We start from the raw sequence: 24,573 nt of genomic DNA on the forward strand, positions 1-24,573 counted from the left end.
TACTGTGCCTTGCCTAGCCTTTCCTATGGAAACCACAGAAAAGGCTCCTGGTCATGCTTTTCCCTCTCTCCCTCTACCCTGAGATCCACCTTGGTGTTTCCTCCTGCACCAGCAGGGATTGCTTCATCTCGGGAACTGTGAGTAACAAACTGTCTTTTCAGTGACGGCCATTTCATGACCCATTGGCCTCATCATATCTGAATAATAATAAAGCCTATACTTTGAAGCAAGTATGACTTAAGTCCATGCAATCAGGGTAAATTTCTGGGGTCTGCTTGGAATTATGGCCCAGAAGCACTCTCTCTTTTCCAGTGGATATCAGTGAGGAAAGGTTATAGCCCTTGTTGCACATGGCAGCCATCCAGAAATCACAAGAGGAGCCACCTGAGCTGGACAGAAGATTGGAGAGGTGGACACAGTCTTCGAGGACATCACTGAACCTCCAAGCCACTGACTAACTACACGCGAAGTCCGCCTGTCTTGTCAGTCAACAGAGCTCTCTTTAGATAGTTTAAAGGCAGTAATATAATAAAGACTATTCAGAGGCTCAGAGAATGGTCGGAAGTAGTCTCTGGGTTGCATTTACAGGGACAGCTTCCAGCTCTCCTTTGCAGAACTGATGTGAAATGGTAACTGTTACTGCCATCGACTTGAGCTGCCTCTGCTTGGGCCAGCACAATGGATGCCCCCAGCCCTTGTCTTCTATAGCTGGCTTCAAATAGAGTGACCAGCTCAGCTCATGTTACCCAGGACTTTGCCAATTTTTGCACAGAAAGTCTCACATTCAAGACTCCCTCAGTGCCAGGCAAACCAGAATGGTTGGTCACCCTACTTCCCAATAGAAGTTACAGGAGAGTGCAACTGAGTGATAGAATCTGTTTCCCTAGCAGCAAGAGGGAATGGGTCTCTTCATTGGAAAGGTGGGATTTACAATGTGGGGAATGACCGGAAATGTGGAGAGGATGTTTAAGCAATTTTGAGCAGTCAAGAATGACAAATGTATTTAATACAATAAAGCATCATACCCAGACTTTCCAGGTCCATAAGCAAGATAAGGCACTTGTAATTGGGCTTGCAACCAGAGCTCCCTCCTTGATACAGAGACTTTCAGCAGCTTCTATGTGAGAGCCACTGTGCTAAACTGAGAGCGAGTACCCTGGGGTTATTCACAAGAGGACGAGGTCTGATGTCTAGGGCTTTTCTCATAGGATTGCAGATTTACCATATTTCACCTTGTGGTGCCAGGGACAAAGATGTGAAAAATAAGCAAATAGAAAGGGGGGCAATAAAATCCACTATTTATTAAATTAAAGAATGAATTTAATTTTTTAACCCTTGATGAACTTCTTGCAACTATGGCACCAAAGTCCAAACGACAAAGTAATAAGCCTAGAAGTCCCTGAATACATATCTGAATGAAGTAATGAGTGAGAGGCATAGAAGATGATGTTTCACGAGTCATTTATCAAACTGTCTGCCCTACAGTATTCAGCATCTGGAACAGCTCTGTCAACCTCACTTGCAGTTGCTGTTGAATCACATGTGACATGACAAGTCCCCAACAGGTCTGGGCTGGCAGCCAGCCTGCCTCCACTACAGTGACACCTAGTGCAAAACCTGTATTTGCAGCTCAGCCTATAAAAGAGGACCACCCACCCCTGTCCACCACCACCACGGTTGCCTGCCATGGTTGTAGAACAAACTACAGGAGAATGTCACACATACCCTAGGGGACACATTCACTCTGCTCTTTGAAAAGTCCTTGCATAAACTGTGTCTCAGGTGAGCCCCTCCTATGTTGCCTGGAAAGACAGGCAGGATAGGTGTTGTGATGTCCATGTTAGAGTAAAGTAAGCTCAGATCCCAAGAGAGTACAACACGCCTGCTGTGATACCCTTTGTCACAGGTAGCTCTTTGCCTTTGATGGGTGAGAGAGGCAAAGAAGGTGGCAAGACCAGTCTCATCTGTTAAATGTCATTCATCAAAACCAAAGTTGAGGTCAGGCACTGTCACTCACACCCATAATCCCAGCATTTTGGGAAGCCGAGGTGGGAGGATTGTTTGAGCCCCGGAGTTCCAGACCAGACTGGACAACATGGTGAGACCCTCATCTCTACAAAAAAAAAAAAAAAAAAAAAAAATTATCCAGGTGTAGTGGTGTGTGTCTGTGGTCCCAGTTACTTAGGAGGCTGAGATGAGAGGATGGCTTGAGCCTGGGAGGTTGAAGCTGCAGTGAGCCCTGATTATGCTACTGTACTCCAACCTGGGTAATAGAGCCAGACTCTGTCTCAAAAAAAAAAAAAAAAATTACAACAACAACAGCAAACCAAAGTTGATACTTTTAAAACATCAACTTTGATATCAACTTTTAAATATTTTAAATATTTTTAAAATATCGACTTTTATCTATTTTAAAAATATTTCTAAATGTTCCCCAACTTTGGGCAGATCCATTTCATTCTATAGCAAATTGGTTTCTGCATTTGGGCTGAACCACTTGATAGACACATACTCTGCTGTTATATATATATAAGATATTTTATACTCTATAGTAAGTTGCCTGAAGTGCCCAATATATTCTAAGAACATGAAAGAAACGATTCCAGAATAAATGATTTCCATCAGCCACTTGAAAGTGTCTGAGACCTCACTCATTTCTCTATTGTTCTGCCTCATTCTGTGTAATTGCAGTGGATAAAATATTACCTGGTCTAAATTGTCTTGTCAATAGAACTTTCACTTTCTCTTTTGTGTGCCTCTGCTTCTCACTCCTATAGCCATTCAGACCCCGGCTTTGCTTCCTTTCATCTCTCCTGAGCCCTCGGCTTATGTCCACAGGGACTGGCTCTCTGTGGAGGAGAGAGGACTGGCTCTCTGTGTGTGCCAGGAGATTTCTGGCTCTCTCTTCAAGGTCCCAGCTCTACTCTGTTCTCCTCACCCCAGCCCTCACCTTCCAGCAGTGCATCTAAAATGGGCCCCTCTGGCCTATTTGCATTCCACGGCTCTCCCATCCAGTCCCCCACTGACCTCCCCAAGCCTTCGCTGTTTGAAGCGGAGGTAGGCATTTTCCTTGATTCCACCAAGCAGATTTTCAATTCCTAGGATTCTGGAGTTGAGCCTCAGGGATCGTCCGTAAAATCTTTTAGGTGGTGACAGTGAGAAGCCACCTGAGACCAGGCCTGGGAGGGCCAAGGTTGACCTTGTCAGAGCAAGGTCAAAAGCTGTAGTGGAGAAAACCAGGTGTTTTAGATGGTCATGAAACCAAGCAAAAGAGATCGGGAGGCTCTGAGAGGCCACATGGGAACCTGGTTCTTGTGGATATCCCAGTTCTGGGAACCAGTCCTTTGGAACCTGACCACTTTTCCTGTCCTTGCCCTGTTTAGCTTAAGTGGCGAGGAGGGTGATTCTGTTTATTGTACTCCTAACCATGGCTGCTTCTGACCTCACCTGTAATTTGCTGGGAAGTTCTAGCTAACAGCACCCGCCCCACATTCACTGCAGCTTTATTCTGCCTCTAGCTTTACCATGTCAGGAGGAAATCTGATATAATCTCATCTCTCTATATTATGGGCTAAACTGTTTCCCCCCAAAAGTTCACATGTTGAAGTCCTAACCTCCAGGACCTCAGAATACAACTGTATTTGAAGACGTGTCCTTTAAAGAGATAAACAAGAGGTCATTAGGGCCTACTGCCATATGAATGCTGTCCTTACAAGAAGAGAAGCCTAAGACAGAGATGCACTCCAAGGGAGGACCAAGATGTCCAAGGGAGGACCATGTGAGGATTCAGGGGGTATCTGCAAGCCAAGGAGAGAGACCTCAGGAGAAACCAACCCTGCTGACACCTCAATCTTGAACTTCCAATCTCCAGAATTGTGAACAAGTAATGGAGTTGAGGGCAGCCAGCCACCAATTTTCATTGCTCAGGGAAAAATCTTGGAACCAACCTTACCTCCTTTCTCCCAAACCCTACCTCCCACCCATCAGGAAACCCTGCTGGTTCCACCCTCACTGCTGGCTCTTCTCTTCTGCTTGCTCCCACACTGATCTCAGTACCAGCTGGCTGGAGAGTTTCCCGAAAGGTCCGAAAGACTGCTTCCGCCACTGCCTTCTATAATCAAACTCAACATAGCAGCCAGCATCAGGTATGTTTGCTCTTCTGCCCAAAAGCCTCCACTCAGAGTAGAAGCCAATCCTGAGAGCAGCCTGCAGGATCCTACATTCTCCAACTTTCTGTGACCTTCTGACCGAGCTCTGACCACTTCCTTCTTATTCTCAATTCACCATGCAGGCTGGACAAGCTCTGCCTGGGAGACTTCACCTGGCTGCTCTAGCTCCTGCATGGAAGACCCTTCTCCCAGGTGCCTGCTTGGCTAATTCTCTCACCTCCCTCTAGTTTGGGCTCAGATATTCCCTCCTCACCATATCAGGGGTGGCCACTGAGTCCACACTCACTGTCACTCTCCCCTTCTCTGCTCCACCTGTCCTTGTGTGCAGTGTACATGTGACCTTCTAACACACTACAGGGGACGCTTGAACAACATGGGGGCTAGGGCACTGACCCCCTTCGCAGTCAAAAATCCACATATAACCTTTGACTCCTCCAAGACTTACCTACTAATAGCCTACTGTTGACTAGAAGATTTACTGATAACATATGCAACCAATGACCACATATTGTGTATATGTCTTATATACTGTGTCCATACAATAAAGTAAGCCAGATAAAAGAAAATATTAAGAAAATCATAAGGAAGAGAAAATACATTTCCTATTCATTAATTGGAAATGGATCGTCATAAAGCTCTTCATCCTCATGGTCTTCATGTTAAGTAGGCTGAAGTAAAGGAGGAAAAGAGAAGTTCTTGCTGTCTCAAGGGTGGCAGAGGTGGCAGAAGATCCACATATGAGAAGACCTCAAGTGGTTCAAGGGCCGATTTGTATTTACTCTATCTACTCATTGTGTTGAATGCTTACCGCCAGTCCCTCCCTTCCCCATCCACCACTGCACTACAATAGGAACCCCAGGAGAGCAGGGACCTAAGTCTGTTTTTGTTTGTTTGTTTGTTTCATTTTGTTTTGTTTTTGGAGACAGAGTTTCGCTCTTGTTGCCCAGGCTAGAGTGCAATGGCATGATCTCGGCTCACTGCAACCTCCACCTCCTGGGTTCAAGCGATTCTCCTGCCTCAGCCTCCTGAGTAGCTGAGATTACAGGCATGCGCCACCACGCCTGGCTAATTTTGTATTTTTAGTAGAGATGGGGTTTCTCCATGTTGGTCGGGCTGGTCTTGAACTCTCAACCTCAGGTGATCCACCCACCACAGCCTCCCAAAGTGTTGGGATTACAGGCGAGCCACCACGCCCAGCTCTAAGTCTGTTTTGTTCCCCGATGTGACCCAAGTTTCTAGAACAGTGCCTGGCACAAAGCAAGCGCCTAATAGAGAATGGCTGACGGAATAAATAGAACTTCTCACTAAAGTCCACCCATTTCCTTAAGTCTGGGGCTATGGGGGCGTCTTTAACCACGAGTCTCCTTTCCTGCCTAAACCTTCCCACTCAAGTCCAGCTGCTGCTGCTTCCCAGCCAGTTCTTGTTTGACTCCTTCCTGCTCCCTCAGAGACCTGACTGGAGCTCAAATCCGCCCCACCCCCATCCAGCTGCAGAGCACCGACTGATCCCCTTACCCCAACAGGTCCTGAAATCACCTATTAATCTTGTAAAATGTTGCTTTTATCCTACCACTCCCTTGCTCTAAAAAACCCACCACCCCTCTCTTAGCTGTTGGATCAAGTTCAGGTATAGCAGCCTGAGAGCCAAGCTCTATTTGCATCGGCCCAGGATCCGGGGCCTGTTCTCCTCCACCACAGCTGTCTGTGGTTGAGAACACCTCCCAGAACGCTCACCCTCATGTCTGAACCGTACCCATCCTCCAAAGCCCAACTCAAACCCTCCCCTCGACCCTTCCTTGGAACTCCAGCCCACACCAATGGGTCCGTTCTCTGACTTCTCCCAACAACAATTGAGGGCAGCTCCTGATTTAAAAGTGGGATCAATGCAGCAAGAGATTAAGGACAATAAACCTTTTATCATTTGGGAATCCCCAAGAGATTTTGATAGCAACCTGGCTTGCTGTCCGTCATATATCATTTTACATTTTCTGTTAACCTCTTAAGTGTCCATATCCAGCATTTGCCACTTTATTTATTGCCTTGCTATCTATTTCACATATGCATGCTCTGTTTGTCAAACAAAGAAATAAGTTCCTTGAGGGTAAAGGCTGGTTTATACAGTGATACGCTGATTAGAAATTCCTCAGGAACAAGGCTCATTTATTCAAAATCGACTGTGCTCAAAAATAAAAACAAAACGTCTTCATAAATCATTCTAAGCAGAGCTGCCAGCTTGCAGCTGCATGTCAGAAATATTTCAATGCACAGTTTCTATTTGTCTCTACCGATTCTGAAGTCAACAAGACCCATCTTGGGGAGAATCTGCAGTCTGGGAAGTTTGCTCTTGGCATGCAGAGCCTCCTCATTTCCAACCTAAGCTTCGGCAGCACCATTGTCAGGCCCCTGAAAGGCGCACATCTCCACCCCCGCACTTCCCCAACCTCCTGCAGAGTGGCTGGACCTGGGAGACTGCTCTTTTTCTTCATGGATGCATTGAAACTGACTCCCTCTGCACTGTGTGCACTACACTCACTCTTAGAAGGTATGAGATTTTTCTGAAGGCAGAGATGTTCTTCGCCTTCTTCATCCGTGCACTCCAGTAATCTAGAATAGAGCTTGGCACAAGGTAAATACTCAATAAATATTTGTGGAATTGGTGATTGTTATCTCAATGGGCGTTTATACTTTCAACCTTTTATCTCCAGTTGTTTCATAAGTGGTTGAAGACTTGTCAATCTCCTACATGGCAGAAATGTTCTCCCTCCCCATACCTTCTTAAGCAGAAATGCCCCTGAGGTTATAATTGGGCTGGTCAATCTGACCGGTAGCTGGCCTGGCCTCCTTCTGGAGGAGGTGATTCATGGAGACCTTCCCATTGTCCTTCCAGGTCACTGCCTGGTTCTTGAATAGGACGAGCTGTGGTGGGATCCCTTTCTCATGGCCCATCTTCATCATGTCTACAGACTCATCCAGCCCCTCTTTTGAGCCCCCTTCTCTCCAGGGCTCTCCTCTTTCACTTACCTCTGCAAAGGTCAAGCATTCACCCTTAACAATGACCTAATTCTGCCCTCCGTTCCCCTCCCTAGGTCTTCCAAATGCACCATTTTATGTTGCGTCTATTTGGGATCTGATCTAAGGACTTTTCTTAGTAAAATCTCTCTTTTCTGACATCCTGGAGAATCCTATATCATTCATCTTCCTGGTTCAGAAGTTTCTAACAAAGATAATCTGCCTGGTAAAGAAACCTGCTTGCTAACAGAGCTATAATTTGGGTGCTTTTAGAAAACCTCCCAAGGAATTATATCCAGGACAAAAAACCTTCATGGAGCTGAATTTAATCATTAGCAGCTCAAGGACAGGAACCCATAGGGTACATTTTTGGTTTTATTTTTTTCCTCACTGTTTGTAGAAGTCCTAGGCCCAGCACAGACCTGTAATAAACACCTGTTGAATAACTGTTGAATAACTGATTGACTGACAGCCTGCTGAGCATGCCGGATGTTTCTGTCTGGCTACAATGTCTGGGTTTTTCTTTTCTTCAATAAAAGTTGTTATGATTTGCACTGCAATTATTCACCAGATTTTCCTCATGTGCTCTTTCTTTTTCTTTTTCTCCCAGCTTTTCATTTTGAAAAGTTGAAGTGATAGATAAAAGTTGAAAAAAACAGAATGATAACCCCATTATGCTCTCTACCTGGATCCAGCAACGAGTGCTTCCCCACATTTGATTTTATCTCTTGCTATATCTATGCCTACATTTTTATAACTCTCTACAATATAAATACTTTCATTGCTGGGTCATTTGACAGTAAGTTGCAGACATCAAGAACTTTACCCATAAATACTCCAGCACACAGCTCCTAAGAATGAGGACATTTTTCTAAGTAACCTCAATAGCAATATCACAGCTAAAAAAATTAACAATAACTCTAAAATATAATCTAATATCCCTTCATTTATTCTCAAATTGGAAAAGCTTGCCTTTTGCTCAGACAATGACTTTGCTTTCCAAAGTGGAATTCTAGTCCTAGTTCCCCACAGATCTGTTAGGATTTATAGGTATAGTCAAGATGTACAGTTCACATAAGAGTTGCATTCTCTGGTTCTGGGACGACAAAGGGATGTTCAGGCCCCCAGAATGGGCTGTTTCTAGGGTAGACCAGGTCCATCATCAAGCAGGACCAGGGAGATGTTGCTTTGGGACTCTGAGGGTTGCCATGAGCCCCCACATAGCTGTTAGAGTTTCTAACCCCACAGCTCCACAGTGTATGCTTGCTCTGTTTCTTTCTAAAATCCCTGTTTCTACTCTCCTTTGTCTACTTGCATTGGCAAATGGAAACACTATACACTAGTCAGTTCCACTCTTGGCAATTCTGATTCAGTAGGTCTGGGATGGGAATCTCGAGAAATTTTATTTTTAAAAAGCTCTCCAAGATCTGCAATCTGGCAGGGGGAGGGGGGAATGGAAAATCCCTCATGAGTTACGTGGTCTGCCTACACAGCTCTGCACATCTTATGTATATGTGTTTGTGGGTTTCTGTAAAATGTCTCCAATTATCTTTGGAAGTGAGTGGAGTATAAACTATAAATAAACGAGAGACTTTCTCAGAACATCTATGTGCAGTGGGACCAGTCTTGGGAACTCTGCAGCTGAAGGTGGGGGACGGTGGAGAGAGGCTGTGAACTTTGAGGGAGATGACCGGCTGGGTCTGTGTTTGGTGCTGCCATTGGCTAATTACATGGATGGTTTTGGACAAGTTGCCTGAGTTTTCTGAGTCTCAGTTTGTCATCCTCTAAGATGAGCAGAGTAATCTACACCTCATGAGACCTTGAGGTCATGCATGTGAAAGTGCTTTGTAAACTACCTGCAGGGGTCTAAGCTGAGCCAGAGATAAGTTCACCCAAGAGTCGTATCTACCTGGGGGCAGGGGCAGGCACACCAGGAACCAGCTACTGGAGGAGCTGTGGGGCCTCTTGGGAAGAAGCTTACCCTAAAGGTAGCAACCACAGGCAGGACGGGTAGGAAATGGGAACGGGCATTGCTGGGGTTAGGGAAGTATCATCTGGGGCCAAGAGGGTTCCGCTGGCTCCTTTCCCCAGGACATAGGGAGGAAAGGGCTCTGATACAGGAGTGTACACGAACGAAAAGCACTGGCTGGAGATCATCTATGTGGAATGTGGACAGGGCAAGGTGCTCGTAGCCCCTACGGCTGAAGGAATAAATAGAACTCACTAAAGTCCACCCATGCCCTTAAGTCTGGGGCTATGGGGGCATCTTTAACCACGAGTCTCCTTTCCTAGCACTCCTGACACTGGCCTCCTCCTTCCTAGGCCCAACTCTCAGGCTCACTCAGGGGCAGCCTGGGCTGGTGGGGCATCAGCAGAGGCCATAGTGCTGTGAGTGCTGGCTGGTGGCACTGTGACATACTCCCTGGGAACCTGAGATGAGAGGGTACACAGTGGGGAAGATGGGGACAAGAAGACTGCCTCTCAGCAGAATGTCCCCAGGATCCCCTAAGCCCCCATGATGCTGTGTTTGGTTGTGTTCCTGCCCCACCCCATGCAGGTAACCACTGTCTTGCCTAACGGGGAAGATTCCTTCCCCGGGGGCATCCCCCCCCCCACCCCACACGGCATGTGGCCAAGTGCCTCTTAGTGACTCACTCTCCCTGACTCTGCTACTCGCTGAGCTGCCTTGGGCAAGGCACTTAACAGCACCCTGCTATAAAACTGAAATAGTGAGAGCATTACTTGATAGGACTGTTGTGAAGATTTAATAAAATAATACACAAACAGTGCCTGGCATATGGTAAGCACACCATTAATGTTTATATGTTCAGGGCAATCGATTCCTTTCACCTAAATCACATTGATAAACTATTTCTCAGCCACAATTCAAGTCAAGCAATTTCTGGGAAGACAGCAGCAGGTGGTTAACACTGTCCGCTGGGTGCGGGGATTTCGAGCTTAGTGTCACTAAGAGCTGCTCACTGAGGATAGAACTGTAGTACTTCGAAGTGTTCCCTCTCATTAAAGACAGCCCGTTGTGGGTCCTGGGAGTATGATAGGGCGTGGGCAAGCTCTTTAACATCTTCTTTTTATAATAACCTCCATAGAAAAGTGCTTTCAGTTTGGTAGGAGGGGTATGCAAATGATTTCCAATTATCCAATTTCAGTGTTTAATATTTTGTTCCTTTTAAGCAGTCATAATTTTGTTTCTCCTTTTCTCCTGATTGGGTATTGTCCTCCTTTAAAGTATTTTAGAAAAAGGGAAATTGGACAATCAGATTATAAGAAAGGTTCTATTGTGCAAAATCACAATGTATCATTAAATTGTACAGGGCTCCCAACATCTCTGATAATAGTAACTGGTACAGTGAATTGGCAGCAGAAATGTTGAAGCTATATTTATGTGCTGCTACAAATACGTAGTGTTCTTACTGTACTATACAGTCAGGAAAAAGCCCTAAGGGCTTCTGGCATGAAAATATTACATTGATAAATGACAGCCACGGTGCTGAACAGTACTAGGGTCTGACAAAAGGGCAAGTCAATGTGTACAGAGTTTCCTACTTACCTGTAAACACTAGAAATCATGCACAAGTGGTTGAAAGTGTCTGTGGAGATGTGTTAGGAAAGTAAATGAAGGTAGAAGAAAGACAAGGAGGGGATGTATATATGCCAGCTGCCTAGGGAAGCAAGTTGTAGTATCATTTGGAGGCTTGGGCTGTGTGGTTTTTGCAGTGGAATGTTTTCAGGTTTCTGCCTTTTTCCTAATCAGCAGAATGAAACTTCAGGGTCGCCACATTGCAAGTAAAACCACTTTTAAAGAAAACGATTTCGAACGTACAAAAAAAGTTGCAAAAATAGTGCAGAGAATTCACCTATGTCCTTTATCCAGACTATTTTGCCACTTTTTTTAAAAATCATCCTCTGTCTATATTTTTCTTGAATCTTTTGAAAGCAGCTTGTGTATGTCATGCCCCTTAACCCTTGACACTTTAGTTTATATTTCCTAATAAATATCGTCTTTCCTAACATTCTTCTATGCAACTATAGCACAGTTAGCAAAATCAGAAAATTTAACATTATGCTATTTACCATACTGTACCATGGTATATCAGACTAAGATATTACCCACTCTATAGTCCATAGTCCTGTTTTGTTCATTGTCCTACTCATGTTCTCCACAGTATTTTTACTCTCCACTCCAGGGGCTTTATTGCATTTAGTTATCACGTCTCTTTGGATTCATTAATCTGGGACATTTCCTTACTCTTTCTTTGTCTTTCACAATAGACAAAGTGACATTTCTGAAAAATACAAACCACTTATTTTACAGAATATTCCCCAATTTTTTTTCTTGATATTTATTCACAAATCAGGTTATACATCCTTGGCCAGAATACAAAAACCATGATGCTGTCACCTTCTCAGAGTCTCTGCAGACTCAGGATATCCATCTGACCCTCACGAGTGATGCTAGGTTTGGTCAACTGGCCAAGGTGCTGCCTGTTTCTCCACCAGCTACTAATTCCCCCATCCCCCTCACCACCACCACCCACACCCAGCAATGAATAATATGTCTATTATGCAACTAACAAATGTCTGTTGAAAGACATTTGAAGACCTTATAAATCTCCTCCTTTTCATTACACTCCTCACCTAACCACTTGAGCATCCATTGAAGTGTCTTCTCCAAACAAACCTTTACTGCAATAGTTGTGCGATGGCGATCCACCCTTCCGTGAATGTCTATCAGTTGGCATTCTACTCAAAGAGTTCTCCCTTTTTTCCATTTATTTATTATCACTGTGTATACCTAGATTTCTACTTTATTCAGTGTTTATTTTGATGCATATATTGTCTTACATTTATCCAGTGGGGCCCCTTCAAGCTGGCTCCTATGTCCTGTTAACATTGTGCTCTCTCTCTCTCTCTGCTTCTCTCTTTCTCTCTCTCTCACTCTTTCTGCCCTTCCTTACTTTCTAGTACAACAAGATGTTCCAGGCTCATTTAATACCCTCTAGACTCCAGTCCTGGAATCAATAATTTCTCCAGTGAAATCTTACAGTGGAGAATGGTATTTAGAAACCAAGATCTGGGTGCAAGGGGTGCTCATTGCTACTGGGATATTATTAATTGGTGCCCTTTAAGTGGACAGATCTAGGAAATATATATGCATATTTATTTAAATATGCAACCATATGAGCATAGATATGTGTGTGTATATGAAATAATGAGTTCATACTGCTATATCTAATTCCAAATCTACTCCACAGGAATCTTTCTTGCCTTCTTCCATCCCATACTATACTATATCGCCCTTCTTCCATAGTGAAAATCCTAGCTCCCCAAAACAATGTATTTTCTGATTTTCTCAATTGCATGCTATGCATAAAATAATTTAATTGCTATACCCATAACACTATGAAAAAAATAAAGGGTTTTAAAATTCCAGTTCTAGTCTGAGAGCACATAGCTGGCATACTTTGTTTAAAGTTATGAATATTGATTTTTTAACCTTTATATTATTCATTTATAATGTAATGGGATTCAGATATTTCTGTTTGAATTCAGTTTTTATTCCTCTCCCCTCAGCTTTCTTGATTTTATTTTATTTATTTATTTATTTTTTTAAATATAGAGAACACTATCATGTTTCCAAAATTTAAGCCTGGAAAAACAGTATACTCAAAGAAGCATCAATTCTTCTCCTATCCCTTCTACCTTTCCCTCCCACCCCTTCTAGGTAACAAATTCAATTGCTTTCTGGTTTACCACTATTGCATACGTGAGTGTGTATGTGTGTTTTGCCAAAATACACAGATACATGTATCTTTTCTTTTCTGCATGGAGTGTTTTCCAGTGAAAACTAGCAAACCTAGACAAGTTCTAAAAGAGCTGTAACACTTACATGTATGTTTTCTAGTCCCTTCTTTGTCACAGAAAATGTAGCAGATGATATATACCCTACCACAACTTCCTTTTCTCCTTTAACAAAATATCCTGGATATTACCCTATATCTGTTCACAGATATCGTCCTTATTTTATTTTATTTTATTCTATTTTATTTTTTGTAGTCTTGCCAACAGAATGTTTTGCCAAGCTTTTGATTTTTTTACCTGTTTGATGGGAGGATAAATAGTATATTTTGTAGTTTTCATTTACAACTCTATTATAGGAAAAGTTTAATGTCTTTTCATATGTTTATGGACTCTTTGTAGATCTTTACTATGAATTGTCTGTTTATGCTTTTCTCCATTTTTTATAGGAGATTTGGGGTTTTTCCTTAAAGTTTAAGTACTTTGTATGCCAGAGATATTACCCTTTTATCCATAATGTTGTGGAAATAATTTCTCCCAACTTGTCATTTGTGGTTTTTTCAAATTGTGACAAAATACACGTAACATAAAATTTACTATCGCAACCATTTTAAGTGTATAATTCTGTGCCATTAAGTACATTTACCATTCATCTCCAGAATGTTATCATCCCCAACTGAAACTCCGAACTCATAAACAATAATGAGAACTCCCCATTCCTCTCTTCCTCAAGCCCCTGGTGACTGCCATTTTACTTTTTGCCTCTAGAATTTTGGTTACTGTAGGAAACTCATGTAAGTGAAATCATTTGGTATTTGTCTTTTTGTGTCTCGCTCAGTTCATCTAGCATATCGTCCTTGAGGTTCATCCATGTTCTGGTATGTGTTCGAATTTTCTTCTTTTTTAGGGCTGAATAATATTCCACTGTACGGATATACCACATTTTGTTTGTCCATTTATCTGTTGATGGACATATGTGTTGTGCCACCCTGTGGCCACTGTAAATAACACTGCTATGAATGTGGATGTACAAACATCTGTTTGAATCCCTGCTTTCAATTCCTTTATGTATACAATCAGAAATGGAATTGCTGGATCACATAGTAATTCTACATTTAATTTTTTGAGGAACCACTACACCATTTTCGACAGCAGGGTTCCAGTTTCTCTACATCCTCACCAACACTTGTTATTTATTTATTTATAAAATGGTTTATAGGTTGGGCGTAATGGCTCATGCCTGTAATCCCAGCACTTTAGGAGGCTGACGCAGGTGGATCATGAGGTTGGGAGTTCAAGCCCAGCCTGGCCAATATGGTGAAACCCTGTCTCTACTAAAAATACAAAAATTAGCTGGGCATGCTGGCACATGCCTGTAGGCCCAGCTGCTCAGGAGGCTGAGGCAGGAGAATGGCTTGACCCCAGGAGGTGGAGGTTGCAGTGAGTCGAGATTATGTCACTGTACTTTAGCCTCGGCGACAGAGCAAGACTCCATTTCAAAAAAAAAAAAAAAAAAGTTTTATATAATAGCTATCCGAATGGATATGAAGTGGTAGCTCACTGTGGGTTTTTGTTATGTGTGTTTTTTTTCCATAATCAACACTGGAGGTACATTACAGTTTGTCCTCATGAATTCTAGTTGTTCTCATGAGATACATTTTGTCTTTGTAGTTTAAACTTTGCCTTTGAAGTGCGCCATGTCACATCTAGCTATTCTTCTGATTCCCAGGTCTACAAACTACAGCGACTTCAGACGTGCCCCATGTACAATGGAAAGACTTCCATAACCTGTTTTCTTCTACCTCTAACATTGTCTAAAGTTTAATCCCTATCATATATCCCTTATTCCATCAAACTAATAATGATTTTACTTTGCAGATCAAATCCTAATGATATGTAATTGATAAGTGTTTAGGAAGTGAGGTTTTGGGCTATAAATTGTTCCTCTTCATCTCATGTAATGCTTTTTGGCCTACTCTACTTTGTTTGATATCAGAATTACAGCACCTGCTTTTTTAGAGTTGGGGTTTCTTTTATGCCTACATTTGAAAATCTTTTCTTTTAAAGGGTGAACTGAGCCCACTTGTAAATTGGTATGACTGATGTGGGTTGGTCTCAGCTCTATCATATTGTTTCCTTTTATAACTACTGCATCACTGTGCTACACTTACTGTGTTTCTTTCATTATTTGGTATGTATTCGCTGTTTTTAGAACTTTTGGGGTTTTAGAATAGGGTTTCCAATATTTGGGAATATGTATATTTTTAGTGATTTTTACTTATATTTTAAATATATTACCCTTAATTCCTATTTTTTGTTTCTAACCTTTTAACATCTGGTCTGTCAGTTTTATATGGTATCCTTTCACTCCTACCTGCTACTAATATTGCAGACAATGATATCATTCTATTTTCCCTTCGCTCTTCCCCTTCTCCTCCAGTTGTCATTAGTTGCACCTGTTCTAAGTTTATCAGAAAGTATAATGTGTATACACTATTCTTTCACCAACTGAATTACAAAATGTTGTCCGCTAGTCACTCTCCTGGCTTCCTCAGCTGTCTCTTGGTTGGAGGAAGCTCGTTCTCTAAGATGCCTCATGAAAGGCCCATGTGTGTGATGTTCTCTGAATTTTTGCATTCAGGTCACATCTCTTTGCCTGTAAATTTGACCCTTGAGGGCTGGGGTATAAAAATCACTGCCTGGTACTTTTTTTGTGTGTGTGTGTGATGGAGTCTTGCTCTGCCACCCAGGCTGGAGTGCAATGGCGTGATCTCAGCTCACTGCAACCTCTGCCTCCTGGGTTCAAACGATTCTTCCAGCTCAGCCTCTCAAGTAGCTGGGATTACAGGCACCCACCATCACACCCGGCTAATTTTCATGTTTTTTTAGCGATGGGGTTTCACCATGTTGGCCGGGCTGGTCTGACCTCAGGTGATCCACCCACCTCGACCTCCCAAAGTGATGGGATTACAGGCATGATCCACCATGCCTGGCCTGCCTGGTACTTTTGTTCCTTGTTAATGCTGCGCCACTGTTGCCTGGCTTTGCCTGTTGCTGTTCAGAAGTCTGATGCCAGCATAAATTTTTATCTCTATAAGCAATTTGATCTTTTTTGCCTTTAAAATCTAATCATTTTACTAAAATATATTTTGGAGTTGATAATTCCAGATCATTTCCCAAGGTACATGGAAGTCACTTTTGACATGTACATTTAAATTTTCCCTTATTCCTGGATTATTTTCTGGGGTTATAGTTTTAATATTAATTAGGTTTTATTGTTTAATGTTTGTACTTTAGGGACTCCAGTTACGTGTATTTTGGTCTTTCTTTCCTGGCTTTTATTTTAACCTCTTCTCTCTGAACCTTTTTACTTCTATGTTTATATTATTTTCAATTTCTTGATTGTTTTCTTGCCATTCTTTGGTGTCCTTTTACATATTTTCATTTGAATATATTCTCCCTTGTACACCTTATAATTATTCTTTGTTTCTGGGATAGTTTTTGTCATTATTTTCAATTTCCTTCTTGAATTTGCTCAACCCTTGTTGCATTTCTTCCTAATTTTTGTCTAGTGTGTCTTTAGTTTTTGAAATTTCTTATTCTAGCTATGTGTGTGTGTGTATATGTGTATACAAATACATGACACTTTGTTCAGCTCGATATGTGGTATTACAATTTTTTTATGCTTCATGGTTTTTATTGTGCGGGTTTTCATCAGCGAAAATGTTATGATTTATTTTTTTATCATCAGAAATGTGATTATTTTTCTGTTTTCTTTTTGCAGAATCTTTATATGCAGTTGATTTGATGTTTTTCTATTACTAGTCATTTTGAGGCAGGGTTGCCAGTTCAAGAGTGTTCTCTTTTATCTGTGTACTGAAATACAGGGGAGGGGACTGGCGGTTTTTTTTATTTCTGCAGGATTTGTAATTTTCCCTTCTGACTTCCTTCTTTCCCTTCATTGCCAGGCCTCTGAAGGACACTATCTTTTTTGTATTTATCTGACTTTTTCCCAGAAGCAAGGCTCCTTCAAGGCTCCCACCTCTTGTCCCTTTTTCTTTCAAATCTCTTCCCTTGATCAATAAGGCACCTGACCTCTGTTCAGTTTTTAGTTCTTGGTGTTGGACTTTCTATTTATAAAGAGATGACAACCCTGTACTTCACTTAAGTCGTTGGCAATAGTGGAGGGAGCTCAGTTGGAATTTGATGTCTTTTCTTTCTTCTACTTAAGTAATTTAATGCTCAGTTCATGGTATTCTCTCTAAGTAATGCTGAAGGCTTGTTTTTGTTTCGTTGAGGATATGGGTAGGGATATATTCAGGCAGCTGCCATTATCCTCTGACTGAGAAGCTCCTGAAAACATTTAACATATCAAGTTCTAAGTAAAATTTCTCTCTTCCTTAGGAAACACTGGAAACTGCGTGTTACAAGGGCATCACCAAGGTTAACAGATTCTGTTACAAGACAGATCGTTTTCTTGTATCATTAAAGATGCTTGGTGTGCTTTTTAAAGAAAGCAATGAATGAGAATGAAAAGATTTTAAACAATATCTTATTGCTTGCTTTCTTCTTCATTTCGCGTTTATTGAAAAGAACAACTCTACCATTGATAGCTCTGTCACCCACAGAAAAATGTTCTTTTGAAAATTACCTTCTCAGTTCCTACCTCAAAACCTCCACATCTGCCTAAATAGATAAATAAAACCGATACCAGCGGGTCAGGAATGTTTTGCTGCAAGATTAGTGAGAAAACTGCAGCAAGCAGCAGCAAAGTCGGGTTCAGGCGGGCGGTTTGCACCAAAAACTCAGGTCAGTGGACCAATAACAGCCAGCCCGTTAAGGGTCTGAGGTGGCCCCAAAGACCAAGGCTGAAGAGGTGACAGTCTGGGGAGGAAGCGCCGGGGCCACTACCGCCCCCGTAACCGAGAGGCCCTGTTTGCGTGAGCAAGGCTCTGTGCCCACGTGTGCGCGCGCTCCAGTCGGGTCCCGGGGCAGCCACCTGTCACTCACGGGGGAGGGGGCGGCCGGCGGGGGGAGCACGCTGAGGGGGCGGGCGGGCGGGCGGGCGGCCGGGGGCGGGGCGGCGCCCAGGCCCTCCCGACTGAGCCTGGCGTGCTGCAGCCATGGAGACGCGGCAGTCCCCTCCCGCGGCCCGCGCCCCGGCCCCCGCAGCCGCAGCCGATTGGTCGCCCTTTGCTCCCTGACCCCCCTCGCCGCCTCCTAGCCCGCCGCTTCCTGCTCGGGCGCCGCGCGGCGCCGCCGGCCCGGGGCGGAGCTCGGGCGCCGAGTGCGCGCCGCCGCCAAGCAGTAGCCCCGCGCGGGAGGAGGAGCCGCCGCCGCGCCCTTCCCCTTCCTCCGCTCCTCCTCCGGCCCCCACCGCGCCCGCGGCCGGCCCAGGCAGCACTCGCGAGCAGCGGCGGCCCGCCGGCGGCCGAGTTAGGAGAATGCGGCGGCGCTCGCGGATGCTGCTCTGCTTCGCCTTCCTGTGGGTGCTGGGCATCGCCTACTACATGTACTCGGGGGGCGGCTCCGCGCTGGCCGGGGGAGCGGGCGGCGGCGCCGGTAGGAAGGTGAGTGGAGCGCCCTGCCGCGGCCGGGCCCCTGCGCCCACCCCCACCCTGCGCCCCTGTCCCCTGCCCGCTCCGCGCCGCCCCTACGCTCCTCCGCCCAGACCTCCGCTCGAGCCGCCCGCCCCAGTCCCGGGCCTCCGCGCCAAGTGCCCAGGGCAGGGGTGCACCCGGCCCCTCTGCGCACGCCGGGCTCGGAGAGGGCGGCCCCCGCAGCCTTTCTCACCCCTCCGCCCCCTCTCGTGGACGTCACTCCTCTCTCTGCTTGTCGTAATTCGAGTCTTGTCCGGCCGCCGGGAGCCCCATCCCCTGCCTTTGGAAGTTTAGGGATGGGGGTGTTGGGAAACACAAAGGGGGTGGGGAGGAGAGGAGAGAGAGGCGACCGCCTTTCCAACGCGTCATGTACAGCGGGAGAGAGGAGTCCAAGTTTCTTTTCAGCCCTTTGATACCAGCGGCTGCAAATCGTCGTCCCTTTCCCCCTGTCACTTCGCGGGGCGTGGGTTCCCTGTTTCTGCCACCTTCTTTGCCCTTTACCTTTTGGGGGTCAGGGGCGGCCACTCCCGTGCCAACTAAAGCCCCAGGGCCCGTGCGAGCCGGGGGCTAGTGCGCCCCTGCGCCCCGAGCGAGGCCAGTCCCGGCCGTCCCCTTGCGGTCCCAGTGTTACCCTCTGCCCAACCGGGCCCCCGGCTCTCCCGCGCGAGGAGCCGGACGTGGCCTCCTGCGCTTGCATTTTCCATCCCCACTCCCCGCTTCAGGGAGAATCCCTCTTCTATGGATGTGTTTTTAAGCTGCTCCGGGGGCCGGGTGATCCGGCTATGGGGACCGTGTGAGCTGCTCTGCGGTTCCGCGCCCTCGTCCCGCCGCTCCGGCTGGCCGGGCCCTGGGCATTCGGGAGGATGCTGAGCGCTGAGAGGAGCCGGGACGGCGCGGTCCTGCGGCCGGCCGGGAGAGCAGGGCGTCGGGCTGTGGGCTGGAGCATGCCGGCTGGGGACGTTTGTAGTGTTTTACTGGCTCCTTGGCTTTGAAAGCAGCGTTCTCTTTTCCGAATTCCTGTAACCCTCGTTACTGTGACATTTAGTGTCACCGCAAACCCAGGAAATTCTGAGTTAATGGAGATGGACAACGGGTGATTGGGTTGGAACAAGAGAGTGGTATGCTGAAACAAGCCAGAGGGAACTAACTAGATGAACAGACTTCAGTTCTGAAGTCAGACCCCTAAATGTCCACACTGGGGTTTGGCTGCTTCAGAGGCTTTTTCTTTGCTTCATTCATTCATTCATAGCCGAAGATGTTAGGTGGAATGAGTGCCTTATTTGGTTTCTGGTAAATTACATGGACTTGTGAAATAAAGCCGTCTTTCCACGTGCTGAATCGGCCTAGCTTCTGAGCTGACACTGTACTGTTAGCGCTGTTTTTGTAAAAAATGGTATAGGTAGTATATGTATGCGAAGACTTGGTTTATTCTTGAACAGCAAAGAGCATGCAGCCACCAAAAGTCGTGCAGTCCATTCGGAGATATAATCGTGTCAAACTGGAATGATTTTTTAAAACTTTGTTTCCCAGTAAACTGTGCCTTGGCCACTCTGCATAGCCTGGTGTGCTGGTGAGACCTGGCAAAGCTTTCTGCCTTTCATGCAAAGAAAACCAAACACGTTAAGCCACTCTTGGCGTTTCTCTTTCCTTAGTCTGCCACTTTCATTAGTACACGTGATTAGAAAGAGCAAACGTGCTTGTTCGCCTCCCGGAGGCTGATTCCTCACTCTGGTGGGCTTCAGTTGCTGGGTGGTGTGAGGGGTCTTCCATGCAGAAGTCTTCAGACACTCCTGAAGTGTGTGATTCTTAGTTTTTTTCTTTATTTTTTATTTTTTATTTTTTTAAAGAATTCCTGGTGGCAATATAGAAAGGTAGGGAGACCAGGTAGAAAAAGTGGAGGAAATGAACAATTACCTATAGATTGGTGATTTGGGATTCTATTCTTTCTGTCAACGAACCATAAAATTTAATCCTAACCCTTAGAATGCTTTAGTGATTTGTCAGTTGAGGAAGAGGTGTGTAAATGCAATAGCTTTTGAAATTGCAGTGGAGGACTCATTAACTTTGTGTGGTGGACCCTGGGAAGATGGTTTCTGAAGGGGGTAAATAGAGCCCTGATCTATAGGGCTGACCTATAGGAATGCCTGATCCTATAGGAAATCGTGATCTATAGGAGAATGCCTGATCTATTGGAAAATCGTGTAGTCCTCTTTCCTCCCCAATTGTTTCCATGGATTTAGACACTAGAAGTGTCTCTAAATTTAGTTCATTCTCATACCAAAAAAAAAAAAAAGCACGTGGTTTGTTTGGCTTGTAAAGCATGGACATAAAAAAAGATAGCGGGCCATGCACAGAAAGGCAGAATTTAAAAGCTCGCTATAGTTTTTTAGAGATAAGTGGACCTATATTTTTTCTCTTGCCTCATACCGTTCAAGTCAGGGCTCTCATTCCATATTTAGCCAATTTCTGCACATCCTGACGTTTTTCATAGGGTACAAGGCTGCAGTATGGGGCTTTGGGGATCGTTTGAGGGGAGTCCAACTAGGATTTCTGCTGCTTCAGCAGCCCAGCCCAGGCTTGTCATTGTGTGCCCTGCCTGTTAAGTAACTCATCACAGAACTGTTATTCTCCACTTGTCAAAACCCAGAGAGCCAGCTCACCTCAGATTGCAGGTTTAATAAACTAAGCAGGAGGGAGCGCTGAAAACCAGTCTCAGGCACTGCCGCACAACTCAGGACTCAACACCCAGGTTGAGGACATGTCTGTTAAAGCAGTTTATGCAAAATATTGTTTAAAATTACATTTCATTTACATTTGTGTCCATACCCTTTCCCCCCATATTTTGCTCTTTCCCCCTAAATTGATGATTTGCACTTCAAGGGTTCCTTTCCTTTGAGCTTCTTAAATGCTTTAAATTTTTAAGCATGTTAAGTCTCCCCTGGGCTTTGGTATGCTGGCAGTGGATGGAGCCGCAGAAGAGTGGAAGGGATTTCTCTGGAAATGAAGCTGCCTGTGGGTGGAGTGTGGCTGTTTAGGGTGGAAAGGGAAGGGTTTTCTCTCTGCTGTAAGAGTGTGGAGCCCGAGACCCCTTGCCTGTGCGCCTACATGCTGGGAGGTAAGGGGCAGTGTTAGTTGAGGGACATGATCCGGAGCCCCGGGAGCCTGTCCACTTTGCACAGTAGCATCACCCTTATTCCCTGAGCTGGCACAAGTCCTGTAGCCCTTGCCCGAGAGTCCAAGTGTGGGGGACTTTAGGTGGGATCTTCTAGGAATCATGGGGGAAAGCGGGCAGGTTATTTCTTGGAACAGTGAAGGACCTTGCCAGGCTAGACCATGGTACACATGGAAGGGAACGTTAGGGTGTAAAGTTGGAGAAATTCAGAACTAAATTGTAACGGGCTTCAAATGCCAAGCTAACTTGTTGGTTCTTAATTTGGGAACCAGTAATGTTTCTGAGCTAGTAGTAGACTTTCAAATAAAGGGAAATGGCACAAATCCACTTATTGGCGTTGAGTGAGACCTAGCTGTTTACCTCTTTGTGCTTGGTGACCTTCACGGATGCATTGAACCTCTCTGACCCTCAGTTTCCTCATCTTTGCTGTGGAAATAATCATTCTTACCTCATGGCCTTGTTTGGAGAATTAAATACTGTTAGTGCGTACTGAATAACTGCTGTCTCTGAAAGAGGAAAATGAAAAAGTAAAAGCCTGAATATCCCCTTGAAAGTATAGTGAACCAGGAATCTTAAGTTGACGATATTCCTGATATACTTCTTGCTTTCTGGAAAATGGTTGTCTTTCTTTTTTTTAATCCCTCATCCTCACCTCTGAGATTGATTTGACTGGTTTGTTTGGGGTTTGGGCTATGAATCTTAAATGCTGTTAGAGACGGACTTTTTGGGAAGTTGTCCAGACACCATGCCAGCTCTCTCTCTCGTACCCAGTTGTGGTGTCAGAATGGGGATCTCAGTAGTGGGCAGCCATCAGGAATGTGAGTGGAGGGTGCAGCTTGCCTTGGTGGTTAGGCAGTTGGAGTGTCCACCAGTGGGTGGACGTGTCTGAGTAAGGGTTTCCTGTAGTGGGGTCCCAGGTTCTGAGCTCCGCCACTCTCCCTCTGTATCCCTGCCCCTTTTGTTAGAAGGGCAGGTCGCTGTGATCACTGGAAGCATGCGTGACTTGAGGTCGAGCCTGGGGCCCTCATGTGGTTTAATGGGTGTCAAAAATCTGTGAGCGTGTCTGGGTGGATGCGGAGGGGGACACCAGTACCACTCCTTGCCACCTATCATCAGTTTGGCGTTTAAAAAGTCCACTTGAAGTGAGAGTTTGAAGTTGACATACGGAGGACAGTAGCAGGGAAAACCACTGTGGAGCCAGATCATCTGACAATGTCACTGGAACATAAATTTCTCTCTTTAAAGAAAATAAAGTTTCCCTATTCTGGACTGAAGCTGTGGCTGCCCCGGGTCAGCAAACATAATGGAAACAGATTGTGTGACTGCTGAACAGTGCAAAAGTAACGAGCTCTTCCCTAGACCTTTGAGCAAAATGGAAAAGCTGCTGCTACACCCAGCACGGAGTGGGCTCAGCTTGCCCAGGCTTTGCGGACCGTGGGGTGGGGGACACCTGGGAGGCTGGAGAAGGTTTTCTGAGTCCTCAGACCCACTGTCAGCTTCTCCACCCTAGCTCCTGTTTGGATGAGTGATGGGTGAGTGGTTGGTTTCCCATTTGGAACAGAGAAAGAGGTGGTCAGAAAAACGATGGGAGAGGGGGTGGGGGAGATAGGGTCAGGGAAGACCTAGTTTCTTCTTGCTACTGCTCATGTTTCTCAGGGCTTTGGGGAGAGGGAAGTCAGTTTGGGAAGATACTGATTTTAGTGTCAGAGCAGGCAAGGCCACTGTTCTGCCTAACTTCTAGCAAGTCCAGAGGCAGTGGGCTTAGTGAGAGGAGGTGTGGTGGGGTGGGGAGTGAGGCTGCCTGGGACTGAGACACAGGTGTACGCAGGAGTTGACTGTGAGGCTCTGGCTGAGATCCCAGGAAGGGAAGCTAGGTATTCCTGGGAAAAGCCTGTGAAGTCTCCCGGAGCGCCCAGCAGAATTCACGTGATGAGAAAACAGACCTGGCCAAGTCTACGCTCCCTGTTCGTTTTTGTGCTTTTGTCCTTGTGCAGCCTCTTCTGGAAGCTCTGTGTGGGTGATGCTGAGCCATGCAAGTCAGTGGATATGCAGATGGAAACACAGTGGCATAGCCATGCCACACACATGTGAGGCACTTCCATGCTGGTTGGCACGTATGCTTTGTCTTGAGGCCCCCCCGAGTGCCCTCCAGTTCCTAGCTGCCCTGATCTTTCCTTGGGATCTCTTTCCCATGTTCAGCAGTAAAAGGGTTGAATCCTGCCACTTGAGGGGCCTCTTGGACCCACTTCTGTGCCTGTGCCATAGTGAATGTGCTGATTATCACCCCTGAAAATGTGCCACTTGGATAGAAGGAGGCCTAGCCCCACTTCCATGATGGGAACAATCCCTTTTCCCCTTGAGTAAGTCTTCGATTTGGTGTTACTGTTGAGAGTCCTGGTTCCACCATTGTAATCTTGTGGCCTTGCCTCTAGACTGCCTTCTGGGTGAGGTGTTTTTAAGGAGAAGGGATGTCTTGGTACTTCCATATGCAAACCCTCCTGAACGGGTCTCGGATCGACTGGACCTGGCGGGGAACTCTCCTCTCTGGAGAATTACATTGAATTCACTGGTGTGTGCTCACCAGTGATCACCCCTGTCCTTAGAATGAAATTTGACCTTGTTCTCTTAACAGTGTGAAGATGCCCTCACCTTGGGCCTGTGCTTGATCTTCATGATGAACCCAGTGTGGAGTTGGCAGGAAAGCTGTCTTCAGATTACCTGCCTAGTCCAGAAAGCCTCTCCCACCTTTTTCTATTGTAAACCATGGAAATAAACGGGAACTCAAGGCACTAACCTGTCTTCCCTG

At 45.3% G+C, this 24,573-nt stretch overlaps 1 protein-coding gene and 1 non-coding gene across 2 annotated transcripts in view; one reads left to right on the plus strand and one right to left on the minus strand.

The window, feature by feature from the left end:
• Nucleotides 1–13,025: 13,025 nt before the first annotated feature.
• LOC119619837 (U7 small nuclear RNA) lies at nucleotides 13,026–13,084 on the minus strand. The gene has a single exon (XR_005236283.1). It is a non-coding gene; the product is annotated as a U7 small nuclear RNA (small nuclear RNA).
• Nucleotides 13,085–18,300: 5,216 nt separating this feature from the next.
• Nucleotides 18,301–24,573, plus strand: part of GALNT2 (polypeptide N-acetylgalactosaminyltransferase 2) — a 218,113-nt gene continuing 211,840 nt past the window's right edge. Inside the window, exon 1 of the mRNA XM_007989762.3 lies at nucleotides 18,301–18,565. Coding sequence (XP_007987953.2) covers nucleotides 18,440–18,565 — 126 coding nt within the window. The 5' untranslated portion in view covers nucleotides 18,301–18,439. The remainder of the gene's footprint in view (nucleotides 18,566–24,573) is intronic.

The sequence above is a fragment of the Chlorocebus sabaeus genome, chromosome 25, assembly GCF_047675955.1.
Source record: "Chlorocebus sabaeus isolate Y175 chromosome 25, mChlSab1.0.hap1, whole genome shotgun sequence".
NCBI lineage: Eukaryota > Metazoa > Chordata > Mammalia > Primates > Cercopithecidae > Chlorocebus > Chlorocebus sabaeus.